Source organism: Haliotis cracherodii, unplaced genomic scaffold (assembly GCF_022045235.1).
Source record: "Haliotis cracherodii isolate W230 unplaced genomic scaffold, xgHalCrac1.p SCAF_3, whole genome shotgun sequence".
Taxonomy (NCBI): Eukaryota; Metazoa; Mollusca; class Gastropoda; order Lepetellida; family Haliotidae; genus Haliotis; species Haliotis cracherodii.
The window spans coordinates 18,534,076-18,550,445 of NW_027266286.1; the positions used below are offsets into that span (position 1 = coordinate 18,534,076).

The 16,370-nt window shown below is 42.0% G+C and overlaps 1 protein-coding gene across 1 annotated transcript; it reads right to left on the bottom strand.

The window, feature by feature from the left end:
* Positions 1-2,850: 2,850 nt before the first annotated feature.
* On the bottom strand, positions 2,851-16,183 carry LOC139474241 (tumor necrosis factor alpha-induced protein 3-like). Its single transcript, XM_071257164.1, has 5 exons — positions 16,023-16,183; positions 10,437-10,714; positions 9,433-9,614; positions 5,873-7,613; positions 2,851-3,853 (listed from the first exon to the last, which is right to left on the bottom strand). Exons 2-5 carry the CDS (start codon positions 10,690-10,692, stop codon positions 3,444-3,446), a joined length of 2,589 nt encoding a protein of 862 aa, XP_071113265.1. The 5' UTR covers positions 10,693-10,714; positions 16,023-16,183; the 3' UTR covers positions 2,851-3,443.
* Positions 16,184-16,370: the final 187 nt, after the last annotated feature.

Here is a 16,370-nt window from a genome sequence, read left to right on the forward strand (position 1 = left end):
CAAGTGTGCCTAATGTATGGTGGCATGAAAAGTCCTCATTATAGTCACCACATGACAAAGATTCAAACATCTCAATATCAAGAAGACTTTACACCTGCGGAAAGGTTCAGCACCACCTACTATATGTTCAGTTATACACTTACATGCTGAAACTACTGGGACAATCGGGACCATGTCTTTGTACATACACCATCCTTTCAGCAGGTAGCAGTGGTGTTTCAGACATTAATCAAAATTAGATCAAAGTCCGGGTTATATTTCACAGACCCGTGAAGATCCGGGGTAGAATAGGTCTTCAGGAACCCGTGCCTGCCATAAAAGGTGAGTATGCTTGTCGTAAGAGGCGACTAGGGATCGGGTGGTCAGGCTCACTGACTTGGTTGATGCATGTCATCGATCTGAATCGCATGGATCGATGCTCATGATCTCAATCACTTGATTGTCTGGTCCAGACTCGATTATTTGCAGACCGCCGTCATATAGCTGGAATATTGCGGCGTTAAACAACAAACAAACAAACATATTCCATGTGTATACACACTGTGGTTTATGAGTGATTCAATCAATATGGAGGGGTCACATCTGCAACCCTTTGCCATGCCAGGAACCGCTGTGGTGGGTTTGAATCTTAGAATTGCTATGAACCTTGGTCAGACTGTCACAGACCAAGACCCACTTGCACAAAGCGATCTTAGCGCTAGGATGATCGTAACTCCCATACTTTAACATAGGCTTACGATAGTCTTGGCCCTAAGATCGCTTTGTGCAAGTGGGCCCAAGACGGGAAGGCAGGGCTTGCTGTACACTTTACATGTCACACTGTGTGTTCGCTTGTGACACACAATCACCACACACTTTTCAACATCTTGGATTCATCTCAGCTGAACTAGTGTGCGGTCAACCCAATTCACTTAATAATATGCTGAACTTCTAAATCCTTGGAATCTTTGAAGCTTTGCGATTGCTAGTTATATCTGTCTGGCATCTCCCAGTACTGTGTAGTGATCTTCAGTGCTGACACACAGACGTATGGGAGTGAGTGAGTGAGTGAGTGAGTGAGTATGGTTTTACACTGCTTTTAGCAATATTCCAGCAACATCACAGCGGAGACACCAGAAATGGGCTTCACACATAGTACTCATTTTGGGAATCGACTCTAGGTCTTCGGCATGACGAGCGAACACTTTAACCACTAGGCTACCCGCACCCTACAGATGAAAGCATGGCTGAGCAATATGACCAAACTTCAGTAAAACACGCAGCTCTTAAAAAATATTTTACAATCATAAAAAAAATCAGGAAATATTGTTAATGTGAAAGATATTTATTCATAAGCACACGGAAATGATGACTGATAATACGAATACAAGTACAATGATGACAATAAATCATTTCTCCTACAAGATCAGTATGACATACAGTTTTGCATGCAACCACATTGATATGGTATTAACAGGTACTATATGTATAGCTACATGTAGGTACCCCATGGGTATTGTTTCAATACACTGCTTCACCAGTTGTTACATGTTAAACTAAGGTTCTTCTCCTGCAATTAGTGCTGAGCAGAGTGAGTGAGTGAGTATGGTCTGGGGACATTAGAAATGGGCTTCACACATTGTACCCATGTTGGGAATCGAACCCGGGTCTTCGGTGTGACGAGCGAACGCTTTAACCACTAGGCTACCCGACCGCCCCAGTGCTGAGCAGAGGTTTGTGAATATTTGTCTGCTGATCACCCATTATGTCAAACCATTACCCAGTGTGACTAATGATCACAGAGTATGTCTTGTAAATATACAAGGCGATCCTATGCCATCAAACATGTTTTGTGTAATTTGAAACATAGAGATACACTAAGGCTACCATAAATTAATACACATGTAATAAGATCCTTAAAAATTTGTGAGGAAAGGTGGTATACATTTTACATATATTTTTTAAACAAACTAGTCACGCCATCCAGGAACGATACCTCAACTAAAGGAGGAAGAGAGCAAATTTAGCAATTTTCCCTGGTCTGTAACATGGGGTACAATACAATGATCAGGTAGGGACGGTAGTGAAGCGAGAGGGATGAAAATCAAATACTTAAATATTGATGACCTAATGAAAGTTTTTTGGCCATAGATTTGATAATTTGTTTAGTCCGGGAAATAAAATGTACAGAATGTGTGCAGATGACTAACAATTAGTAGCTTTTCTATAACATATTCAATAAAAGTACTTTTAACCAAAATGATAATAATAACTAAAACCTCTCCACCCAACATATGTGAAGAGTTGAAAACTGAAATGGGTGGAAAGAAAAAAATAATACAAGTTCAATTATATAAACCCTTTTTCTTTTTTTCTAAAGTTTTACGTCATTTGAGATTTATCAGTTGTTCAAGGCTGATACCCTCAATTATCTAGTGTATGCCCATCCTCATCTCTGTTATCTTCAAGTCAACGAATCAAAATGATGCTGCTTGAATTAGTCCAGCACAGATCTAATTGTAAAACTGTGGCATCGTACGAGCGAGTATTCGCTACAATTAATAGTCTTAGATGACTGAAAAGAAATATTTTCCTGTGTATTTAGATAGGGGAGGGACATTGTTATGCTGATAGTAGTTGTATCGGAGATGGTACACAAGAAGGCGAGCTGCTTATGATGTCGCTGCATGTCTCAATTTCAATTGTGAAAGAACGGTAATTTGATTGGACAACTATTTTTAAGCGTCACTTGAACTATTCATGAAAAGGAAGCCATGGTGGCAAATCAATCCAGGGTTTCTCTCTGAACGAAAAATCATGGGCTAATATTGAATGGTATATATCTAATACAGTTCAACATGTGTTCAACATTAAACATATCAAATGAATGTATTACAGATACCAAGTGGCACAGAAACTTCAATTTACAAAGGTATTGACAATACATAACAAACTATAACAGATTCTTCAGTTGGTAAAATAAGTAACAACTGGTACAGTAACACAGACCATCAACATTTACATACTTGTGGGTGCCTGCTTATCTACAAAAGGGAAGTGGCATTGCCCAATGGTGAAAGCATTGGCTTGTTATGATGAATACTTGGGCTTTGACCCGTGAAGATCGGGGTAGGTATAGGTCTTCAGCAACCCATGCTTGCCGTAAAAGGCAACTATGCTTGTCGTAAGAGGCGAATACGGGATTGGGTGGTCAGACTTGCTGAATTGGTTGATGCATGTCATCAATCCAAATTGCTGGATTGTCTGGTCCAGACTCGATTATTTACAGACTGTCGTCATATAGCTGGAATATTGCTGAATACGGCGTTAAACAACAAACAAACAAACAAAACTTGGGCTTTGTGTTCCGGCACGGAAAAAATGGTTTGCATACCATTCCCGTGTACCCCGCTGTGACTAGGCTGGATTATTGCAACAAGTGGCATAAACCCACCTCACATCACTTACAAATTATTTGACATCTGGATGTAGGATGGGTAACAGCTGTTGCAGAAGCCTTCATTGCTGGGGTTGCCAAAGTTAGGACACCCCGACTTTTTGCAATGTGTAGGACTCCTCTTCTGGCTGACTATCCGAGCCATCATAGCCTGGAATGGATCTTCTCGCTGACCCCCACCAAGAGCGTTCATCTCGGGGTCAGGTGATGCCACTACTGACCCATGTGTCATAGGGTTGATGAACTTCATCCAGCAGACACTGCATCTGCCAGAAGTGGATGGGTCACCGAACTTGCTACAGCCTTGTGTAAGGCACCTCCGTCCTATTGGCGCTGAGTTGGGACGCTGACTCTCTGCCAGAGGAACCTTCACCATGTGCTGTCTGACAGCATGTGGGGCACTGTTGTTACTTCTTTCTGCAAGACACAAAATATCACTAATTAACATATGCCTCTCGTCAGTCATGAAAATCAAATTTCTATTGCTTCAGTAAACATGGAGGCCAGACCAATGTTAGTCCAAGCAAATTTTAGTGTAAGTTCAAACAATTTTGTCCAAACTGAAATGATATGATGTATAAAAATCTTATAATGTGTCATGGCAATAATTACACAAAGAAAGTGTCTGCGGACATTAGTTACACAGAGACAATATATTTTCAACAAGTATGGCCAATTAGTTTACGTAAAACTTATTGTCCCTGATAAATGGCCACATTGCACCTGTGGCAACTGTCCACTGGACTAGTGTGTAAGACAAACCCTGTTAAGCACATGCCCCTGCACCTGTGGCAACTGTCCACTGGACTAGTGTGTAAGACAAACCCTGTTAAGCACATGCCCCTGTACCTGTGGCAACTGTCCACTGGACTAGTGTGTAAGACAAACCCTGTTAAGCACATGCCCCTGTACCTGTGGCAACTGTCCACTGGACTAGTGTGTAAGACAAACCCTGTTAAGCACATGCCCCTGTACCTGTGGCAACTGTCCACTGGACTAGTGTGTAAGACAAACCCTGTTAAGCACATGCCCCTGCACCTGTGGCAACTGTCCACTGGACTAGTGTGTAAGACAAACCCTGTTAAGCACATGCCCCTGTACCTGTGGCAACTGTCCACTGGACTAGTGTGTAAGACAAACCCTGTTAAGCACATGCCCCTGCACCTGTGGCAACTGTCCACTAGACTAGTGTGTAAGACAAACCCTGTTAAGCACATGCCCCTGTACCTGTGGCAACTGTCCACTGGACTAGTGTGTAAGACAAACCCTGTTAAGCACATGCCCCTGCACCTGTGGCAACTGTCCACTAGACTAGTGTGTAAGACAAACCCTGTTAAGCACATGCCCCTGTACCTGTGGCAACTGTCCACTGGACTAGTGTGTAAGACAAACCCTGTTAAGCACATGCCCCTGCACCTGTGGCAACTGTCCACTGGACTAGTGTGTAAGACAAACCCTGTTAAGCACATGCCCCTGTACCTGTGGCAACTGTCCATTGGACTAGTGTGTAAGACAAACCCTGTTGAGCACATGCCCCTGCACCTGTGGCAACTGTCCACTGGACTAGTGTGTAAGACAAACCCTGTTGCGCACATGTCCCTGCACCTGTGGCAACTGTCCACTGGACTAGTGTGTAAGACAAACACTGTTGCGCACATGTCCCTGCACCTGTGGCAACTGTCCACTGGACTAGTGTGTAAGACAAACCCTGTTAAGCACATGCCCCTGTACCTGTGGCAACTGTCCATTGGACTAGTGTGTAAGACAAACCCTGTTGAGCACATGCCCCTGCACCTGTGGCAACTGTCCACTGGACTAGTGTGTAAGACAAACACTGTTGCGCACATGTCCCTGCACCTGTGGCAACTGTCCACTGGACTAGTGTGTAAGACAAACACTGTTGCGCACATGTCCCTGCACCTGTGGCAACTGTCCACTGGACTAGTGTGTAAGACAAACCCTGTTAAGCACATGCCCCTGTACCTGTGGCAACTGTCCACTGGACTAGTGTGTAAGACAAACCCTGTTAAGCACATGCCCCTGCACCTGTGGCAACTGTCCACTGGACTAGTGTGTAAGACAAACCCTGTTAAGCACATGCCCCTGCACCTGTGGCAACTGTCCACTGGACTAGTGTGTAAGACAAACCCTGTTAAGCACATGCCCCTGTACCTGTGGCAACTGTCCACTGGACTAGTGTGTAAGACAAACCCTGTTAAGCACATGCCCCTGTACCTGTGGCAACTGTCCATTGGACTAGTGTGTAAGACAAACCCTGTTGAGCACATGCCCCTGTACCTGTGGCAACTGTCCACTGGACTAGTGTGTAAGACAAACCCTGTTGAGCACATGCCCCTGCACCTGTGGCAACTGTCCACTGGACTAGTGTGTAAGACAAACCCTGTTGCGCACATGTCCCTGCACCTGTCCACTCACCTGAACTTCTGGCTGATCCTGGCAGTTCTTGCTTCAAAGACACCACGGTCGGCTGGAGTTGTTCTAAGTGTGAGCGCTGCTGCTGCTGCTGCTGCTGCTGCTGAAGTGCCTGGCTTTGCCTCAGTATGTCAATGCAGTTCTGGCACAGTTTGTTTGGAGGATAGATGAGTGCGTTACACATTGGGCTCGCACATGCTATCTTATCTTCAGGCCCTTTCAGGACCATTAGTTTCACACTCTCAGCGTTACACTTGGATCCAGATTCCAGTAAACTGAGGTTACCTTCCTGTTCACTTGATTCTGATTCGTGTTTGTCTGCCAGTCCAGTTGAATGCTGGTTTATCCTTCCCGGGCTACCTTCTCTTGATCCACTTTTTGGTGGACGATGGACAGCAGTTTGGTTTGACCTACACTGCTGACAGAATCCATCATGGACTCGGGGTCCAATGCAGCCTGGAGTGCTGCAGATATGCTTCAGCCCCTCCTCTCCCATGTAACACTTGTCGCATCGTCCACCAAGGTTTGCTTTTCCCTGCTGAAGACATCCTTCCATTGTACAGGATGACATTCCAGGTCGCTTGAATCCCTGCTGTGAACCACCTCCAGCACCAAATAGATAATCCTCAGTGGACATGGTTGAATGAGAGGTGGCACTAGGTCGTGGCCGAGTGGTGGCACTAGGTCGTGGTTGAGAGGTGGCACTTGGTCGTGGTTGAGAGGTAGCACCAGGTCTTGTTTGAGAGATGGTGCCCAATCCCTGTCCAGAGATGGCAGTAGGTCCTGCTTCAGAAAATTCTCCAGGTTCTTGGTAAGAGATGGCGTTCGGTCCTGTCTCAGAGATGTCAGTAGGACTGGGATGAATTATGGAGCCTGACACCTGGGTTCTCCTTTTCTCTGCGCACTCATGGCAATAAGGATATGTGTTGACAGAGCACCTATATCCACAGCCTCCAGTACAAGTCTCACCCATCATAGACATATCAATGTACTCTGCAGCGACAGGCATGGAGGCGGGAGGAGCTGTAGGCTCTGCAAGAGGCTGGGGTGGCTTCTGCTGAAGATACTTCTCCACACACTCTGAGCACATGTTACCTGTTGCTGGGGAACCATAGAACTTGCAACCTGGGCTGATGCATAGCGCCATATCAAAGTTGGCTGCAGCAACTCCAGCCCTGGGACTGTAAGTGCTCTTTGGCACACTCGGAACTTTTTGCTCAAGCACCCTCAGGTGATCTGGTAGAGGTACATATTTGATATCTGTGCACAGCACAAGAGACATGGACTCAGTTGTGGATACGCCTATCTCTTTTACTTTCAAGTATGACTTAAGAATCCGCGCTGCATTCTTCTCTTCCTCCTCTGAAAGGAATCTGATGGGCAGAGAAGACTTGTCATGAGTCACAATGGGCACTGTGAAGAGGACCTTCTCCGAGCTGGTGGCGTTCTGTGGCAGGAGTGGGCAGAAGTGGTTCAGGTTGTAGGCCAGCACTACAGGGTACTTGGAACACTTCTCCACCGGCCAGTCCAGGGGAAGGTAGATGCCACCAATGTCACTCTCCTGCAGACTGGCTCCAGACAGGGTACGGGCTGTAACATCTGCAAGTACTATGATGGGACGCCTCAGTATTTTGGCCAGAGTGAAGATATGGATAGCTTCAAGGTGTGAGTATGGAACAACTCCCATCATGCTCCGCGTAGGTGCTGCTGTCATGACGACTGTCTTCCATTCCTGTTCCCAGTCCTGCCAAAACAACAGCAGCCGGTTGTACATAATACCTCTGCATGACCAATTTCATGGATAGTATAAAAAAAGTTACGAGAATCATTAGGTACTATCTTATGAGTGAGTGAGTTTAAATTTAATGTTGCATTGGCATTATTTCAGGTACTATGTAAGTTGAATTACGTTTGACGAGACCAAGTTTGTTATGCCTGTTTATTCACCTGATGTCGTTGAAGGGATACGATAACGCTCATCAATTATTTGGACCTCGAAGGTAGCGTTGTTTGTTTTTTAAAATGTCCGGAAAGAAAAATTTAAATGTCTGGTACGCAATATTTTAAATCGGACATTTGAGATTCCCAATCGGACATGTCTGGCGCATATAACCGTTTTCAATCTAAACATTGTGAAACAATGAAACATTTTTGTCTCAAAGCAGGGGCCCAAAGTTCTGCTTCAAATATATCATGACTATGTCTCAAAAGATTACACGAAACAAAGCTTTAACTTTTAAGACATGCTGTTCACATGATATGCCTTAGATATCACAAGGGCTTCATTCAATGATTTGCTGTTATTGCTTTACCTTTCCGTCGTGGCAATTTGGAATTTTCCCAACATATGTGTTGTTTTCTAAGGAAACACGATTGATTAATATTAATACCAGTACTGGGATAAAATCAACAACACACTAACGTTATCTTCATGAAACTGTGCCAATATAAACAAGGTGTTAGTAGTCTGGTATTTCCATAGCATCAAAATCAAACCTGACTCCAAAATCCCAAACTTCATGAAATGTAGATGAATATTTAATATTATTAAATCAAGAAGACCAAATCTTACTGAATGTGATAGAAATTAAGGCTTAAATACTACATCAATAAGCATGATAAATGCATCCAATGACTACTAGAGGATTGAACAACCAGCAGTGACTAGGTCTGACCTAGAATGTAGGTCACTCAAAATTTGTGTCCAGTTCATTACCAGTTTAAGATAGGAAATAAATAGAATTTATCGAAGGTGAACTTGTCTCTAATTTAGTACCAGAAGTCCATTCTAAAGCTATTGTAGTCTAAAGGTGAATATTACTACCTTACTTTAACATAGCCTTTGACTGTCGTTGCACTACAATCACTTTGTGGAATTGGGCCCGGAATGATTGTATTTCAAGGAGGGAATAGATGAATTTAGATACAAATTTCATACAATCAGTAGGAGACACAGAGATATGTTGTTATCTCTTTATTATCAACATCTTATAACACAGATGTAGTGATGATATCGATGATCTTCTTTATAGAAAACCACGTTCTGGAGCCAACAAGGTCACCATGTCAACAATAACATGTTTTATAAATATAATACAGCATCAGAAATTGGCACTAGTCCTGTAGTCCTTGCCAAACTGCCCAGTAGTTAAGGTATCCAGTAGAATTTTGCCATTATTAAGGGTGTTGCTATATGTTATCATTATAAGGACGAGTGGAATAAAAATGTTAGTTACTGTCGCTGTAATATGAACTTCATGAACAGCATTAAAATATTGATATAGTGGAGTCTATGTACTAAATAACTCTAAGGAAGAGAATCTATGGATGTCAACTTCATTATTATGAGGAACAACATTTCAGAGTATATTATTACTTCTTAACCTGATGCCGGAGTAAGCATATACTCCGAAACGTTGTGTCCCTCAGAAATAAGGAAGTTGACATAATTAAATTCTCTTCCTTATGTGTATCCTTTTTAAAGACCTTTAAAAGACTCAATAATTCTAGTTCAGAGAAGGTAAGTTGCATGTCTAAGCAAATTGAAAAATGGTCATTCTTACGTTTCCATTCAGTCTCATACTGTCTCTTGTCGTGTCCGTCTGCCTCTCGTACTGGGTCCGCCATCTCCGTTTGTTGCTCTCGGTGTCCACAGCAATGTTAATGAGCTTCCTCAGCGTGAGGTTGTCATCAGCCACGCCCCAGATGAAGGAGGAGACGGCATGACACAGGCAGTTGCCATCGCCTGAAATGTTGACAGCATTTGTCTACATTTTTCTTAAAGGGGGCACGTTTGGCCCAGTCGTCTCAGTGATTCGCTGTGCCGAATTGCGTCCCTTGGGCAAGAAACCTATGATTGTGGGTTCGAATCCTCGTTCGCCCCGATTATGTTTTTAGGTTTGTCAGCACCATACCCGTGCTCGTAGGTTTCACTGAAGTGGTAAACGTCAGAGACCTGCATCACTTCGGGCTTTCCTCCCACATTAAGCTGACACGCCGTGATATAACTGGAATACTGTTAAAAGCGGCGTTAAACACAACTCACTCAGTATTGGTCCTAAATGTAAGATTGATAACAATTTCTACCATGACATTGAAGAATGCTTGATTCTGATTGGTTTAAATGAGGTATCAATTTTCCATTTGATACACTAACCATGTGTACACACTCTTAGTCTGCAGAGGGAACACAGGGTCTGGGTTCGACACCAGCTGTGTAGTAAGGTCTAATGCAGACCATAGGTGTACCAAACATCGGGTGTACTCACTCTTAGTCTGCAGGGGGAACACAGGGTCTGGGTTCGACACCAGTTGTGTAGTCAGGTCTAATGCAGACCATAGGTGTACCAAACATCGGGTGTACTCACTCTTAGTCTGCAGGGGGAACACAGGGTCTGGGTTCGACACCAGTTGTGTAGTCAGGTCTAATGCAGACCATAGGTGTACCAAACATCGGGTGTACTCACTCTTAGTCTGCAGGGGGAACACAGGGTCTGTGGTTTCGACACCAGTTGTGTAGTCAGGTCTAATGCAGACCATAAGTGTACAAAATGTTGGGTGTACTCACTCTTAGTCTGCAGGGGGAACACAGGGTCTGCTGTTCGACACCAGTTGAGCACTCTGGTCTGCTGCAGGTCGTGGTGCATGTCGGTGTCCAGGACTCGTTGGTCAGCTGCCTGGCGCTGTGAGGGTGCTGGCAAAACCTGGGAGTAGAAGGCGAAGTCCTGCTGAAAGGTGATGGTGACTGTGCCGTTGTAGTCAATCTTGCTGTTGATAAACTCCTCCATTCTCCTCTTACGAGTCAGCGGATTGTTGTCATTCATTTCGGTTTCTGATTTCTGTAAGCTGAGACATTTGGGACATGTTTAATGATGATCATGATGATTGCAAGATGATATATTTCATAAACAGTGCAATGTTATGCAGGCCATCAGCTAGCCCATGTTAAAATATTACAGCTTATCTTTATAAACACCATCAGTATTTAAAAACACTTGAAAAATTCAAGGCACCAGAAGAGGAGGTATGCTGTCAACTGGTTGGGCGAGGAGACATTTCTTATTCTCAACCATGTTAACGGTTTACCGGTCTATAGATGAGATCACACTGATCATGTCTGCACATAGAATTACACTTCATAGTGGGAAGACATTGTTAGCTTTTAAGTATTACTAGGATTTTGTTTGTTTGTTTCCTGTTTAACACCGCACTCAGCAATATTCCAGGTGTATTTTTAGGCTAAAAAAAATAATAATCTTGGTTCTCAGGCACTTTTTGTTTTTACTTCCATTTTAAAAAAAACCCAAAAAATCCTTAAATATTCCAAAAAATCTGTCCAACAGCAGTCAGACACTATATTCCTCATCAAGGAATACATTTATGTAGCGAGGCCCTTTCCCAGGTTGACTGTACCAAAGATGTTATACGTCTTTGATTGTACACATCATTTTATTTGGTTACACAACTGTTTATTTGGTTACATACTAGTTTGAACACACACACACACACACACACACACACACACACACACACACACACACACAACCCACCCCTCAAACGCAAAAAAAGACACTGCCCGCCCGCACTATATTTTCAAATACTATTGCCTGAGAACCAATTCTTTTATTTTATTAAGCCTCATATATGATATTTTTATTGATGATTAAGTGTCTTTTTTCACAAATTAATTTACGACACATTTCAAGGCCTAATGCAGGTAAGGCAATGACAGCCTAATGTTGTCGTAATTTGATTGTTCATAAAAATTGTATGTGCACTAGTGCAAATATCACTTCCCTCACGTCATCCAGAAGGCATTGTGGTCATCATTCAAATCTTATTGTTCTTACATAACAATATGAGGTGGGGTGAAATGGGGTTTAACATCGTGTCCAAAATTATTGCATTTATGTAGCGATGTGCATGTTCTTGTGTGTGTTTGTGTGGCTGCTAGCACTAGTCCGGACTAATGCCCATTTATAGAGCTAGCTCACTGAGATACCATGCCGCAGTTTAACATGAATACCCCACTCAGACACAGTATACTGACTCCGAGCCGACCAGTCCTTGTTTTAGCCCCTTAATGCCTAGCGCCAGACAGGGTAAAAACAAGTACCATCTTTTAACATCTTTCAGTAAGACATGGCAGGGAATCGAACCCCAGACCTTCCTCTCTTCAGGCGGACGCTCTACCACTAGACCACAGAGGCGGTCAAGAACAAAATGACAAAACACTAGAAACTGATGTCATAGCTGAAGATTGTTGACATTCGACAATTGTGTTTTTCTGAGACTGCAGTAGTTGTCAAGAAATAATTTCAGTTTAATAAACATGATAAACTCATTTATTCTCGAGGAGTGAGTGAGTAGGGTTTAATGTCGCTTTAAACAGTATCCCAATTATATCGCGGTGTGCCAGCTTGATGTGGGAGGAAAGCCCGAAGTGATGCAGGTCTTAGATGTTTACCACTTTGGTGAAACCCGATAGCACAGATATGGTGCTGACAAACCTAGAAACATAATCAGGGCAAACCGGGATTCGAACCAACAATCATAGATTTCTTGCGTGGCCAAGGGACACAACTCTGCACAGCGAATTGCGGTGCCTTAGATGACTAGGCCACCCGTGCCCCTATTCTCGAGGAGAACTACAAAATTGTATCCCAATAATTATCTTATCAATATTAGATGTTTAATGGCAAAATTCCAAAGAAATGTAAACAATCATCGATGATCATAATATATAAAACATCTCACAACATATGAATTGGTACATACCACTTAATACGACTTATTGAGAATTCAAAATGATTCATGCAGAAATTGATGTAAGTGGGCAAAAATATATTTTTATGAAGCCATATGTCACACACTGATCTTAATTTCTAATGATCTGTGAAGATCCGGGTTAGAATTGATCTTCTGACAGCAACCCATGCCTGTCCTGAGAGGAAACTAACGGGATCGGGTGGTCAGGCTCGCTGACTTGGTTGATGTATGTCATCATATCTCAATTGCGTAGATTGATGCTTATAGTGTCAATCAGTGGATTCAATCATTGTCAGGCCCAGACTCTATTATTTACAGACTGCCATTATATAGCGTGTATATTGTTGTGTGCAGTGTTAAACAACATACAAATAATTTCTAATGTTATTTATTTCCTTGTATGACTGTGTTATGATCATATCCCTTTATCATGATTATAGAAATGAATGTCAGTTTGAGATCTATTATCATGAGTATAGAAGTGAATTTCAGTTTCTGACCTAACAATTATCATGAGTATAGAAGTGAATGTCAGTTTCTAATCTAACAATTATCATGAGTATAGAAGTGAATGACAGCCTGGGTTAGGAGAGTGGGCCAGTAGCAACAGATGATGGACCAGGATGTTTGTACTGCAGCAGCTGTGACCACTTCTGTGAAATCAATCCCTTAAAAGTTCAAGGACCTGCCCTGGATTATGTATTTATGACTGCTGATGACTTTCTCTGATACCTATGAAATGGTGATGATTAATGTTGATATTAGTATGTGTTTCAAGTCGCTTTTAGCAATATTCCAGCAACATCATATTGAGTGAGTGAGTGAGTGAGTTGGGTTTAACGCCGCTTTTTACAGTATTCCAGTTATATCACGGCGTGTCAGCTTAATGTGGGAGGAAAGCCTGAAGTGATGCAGGTCTCAGACGTTTACCACTTCGGTGAAACCCACGAGCACGGGTATGGTGCTGACAAACCTAGAAACTTAATTGGGGAGAACCGGGATTCGAACCCACAATAGGTTTATGGCATGCCCAAGGGACGCAACTCTGCACAGCGAATTGCGGCACCTTAGACGACTAGGCCACCCGTGCCCCCGCAACATCATAGTAACCAGTTTGACAGACCTATAAATTAATTCCAAATAAAGATAAAAACTAGAAACATACTGTTTACTTTTATTTCGACTTACCCATGCAAATTTGTTAATTATTATCAATAAACCATAAAATAAAATAGTGGCCCAAGTGATGGTTGGTTGGTTGGTTTGTTGTTTAACGCTGCACTCAGCAATATTCCAGCTATATGACGGCGGTCTGTAAAATTATTGCGTCTGGAGCAGACAATCCAGTGATTAATATCATGAGCATCGATCCACTCAATTGGGATCGATGACATGCATCAAACCAAGTCAGCGAGTCTGACCACCCGATCCTGACCACCCGATCCTGTTAGTCGCCTCTTACGACGAGCATAGTCACCTATTACAGCATGCATGGGTTGCTGAAGACCTATTCTACCCCGGAATCTTCACGGATCCCAAAGAGATGGCCCAAGATGTATTACATAAAGTGGTAACAGCTACAAACAACCCCCCATCAGGCAGTGGTATTTCCACCTTGTAGTTCTATTATTGGATACAGACAGTTTCATTTTCTCTTTGGCAACCATATTTGCCAATTATTGATGAGAATATATAATGGCCTACATTGAATGTATTACATCAAAAATATAAGACCATGGATTAAACTAATGTCATATCATGTTATTACCTTAAAAAAAACCCATTTAGGCCAGCTTCAGACATGTTTGTTTGTTTGTTTGTTCTTTAACGCAGAACTTCGCAATAGCTAGTCTAGCTATGAATCTGGACCAGACAAGCCAGTGATTGAAATCATGAGCAACGATCCCATGCCGTCAAGTACAAAGTAATGCAATCACCCAAGTCACTGAGCATGAGTTCAATCCATTTATTTACCACTTTTAACCAGAATAGGTTGGCAGGGACTAATGCTAGCCATACCCCAACTCTGTGCTGGGTGCAGGCTAAAACGGCACCTCAGCAAAACGTCACCCATTTCTCTGGCGAAAACGGCACCGCATTTGGTGAAAACGGCAACTATGTGACGGGCGAAAACGGCACCTCTATTTTTAATAACGATAAGAACTAATTTTGTAGTAGTATATCTGATTTATGTTATCTGTTACATATTATTTGATGTATTTACATGTTATTTCCTGTTAACATACATTGACATATATACAGTTCTTCACAGTTTTATAGTTTTAACATTTCACTATCATTGGTGTTTGTAAGAGACGATGTGAGTTTAATTTCATTTATTTTACTTCAAGGCATGTTATGTTTTCACAGTAAGTTGGGTTAGGCGTATAGGCTAAGTTTGAATATAGTTGGAGTAGAGGCTAATTTCTAATGTTAATTAACAGACTTAGAGACAGACAGACAATAGTTTATTAACGTCTCACTTCTGTACATACATAAAACAGCTTTGTACAACTTGACATAGATAAAATGTACAGAACCATTCAATAGAATTATGAGAGACGAATTATCACAGAATTTATACATAAATGATATGAAGATGATATAGTAAAAAGTTATCCATATAAAAGCTGTTTTCTACGATTTCGCCCCTCTTCCTTTCTTAACATATCACTCCAAAGGGTAACATATTCATTTTTACACCATTGTTCCACCTGTGTACAAACAGTAAAATTTATCAATAAAACCTGTAGCGTTTAATAGATGTCCTAAATCCATATTAGTAAACCAAACATTTCACAATTATTGGTGTTTGCAAGCGACCATGTAAGTTTAAAAAATAGGGTGCCGTTTTCGCCTGGCAATAGTACCCAGCTGGAATGCCCATGGGTTTTGGGGTCGTAATGACAATGGTTGTCATCATCACATCAAACAGATGTCCATCTTCTAGTTATCACACTTCTTACCATGCATATATTTGTTATTGATTGTGGAAAAATGTGAAAAAAAGTAAAGAAAACCAAAGACGTGTACATTATACCAGAGACCACTATATCGTCTCTGATTATACGTCTTTGAGAAAACACAAAAAGTTTTTGTTCTTCCGGTTTATATCCTTTCCTAATATTCACCACTAACCACCATAAAGTCGACTCTGGGACATGTTAGGTGTATATTTTGATCGGTTTAATGGTACACAGTGAATATGTTCATCCACAAGCGAAACAATGAACACATAATGAGTAACATCTGTGTAGAACGACTCCATCCACACGTTCATGTCCTGTCAAATTACAAATGTCAATTGGACTCAAAGTGGTGTAAGGGGTGCTAGTCTTGAGTCCCGTACACCGGAGTCAGTTTGCCAACATATTTCTGTACTTACAATCTTTCTGGTTACTTCACGTGTGTATTCCTTACGGTACGATCAGTGTCATTTCAAAAATTCGAAGATATCTGTGTAAACCGGTGATTTCTAAAACGTAAAACATCCAAGGGAATTTTGTTTTGGGGAATCCCCAACGAACGACCCTATAGATTTGATTGGCTTAGCCTCTGACAATCACAGTTTCTCGGCTTTCTCCGTCATGCAATTTTGATAAGAACATTTACAACGAATTAGGTTCCTGCGTTGTAGATATCTTGTAAATCAATTAGGCGTTTTTTTCTTCCACTAGTTATATAAGTTACTTAATTATATGTTTTTGCAAAATATATCATGATATTCTAAACT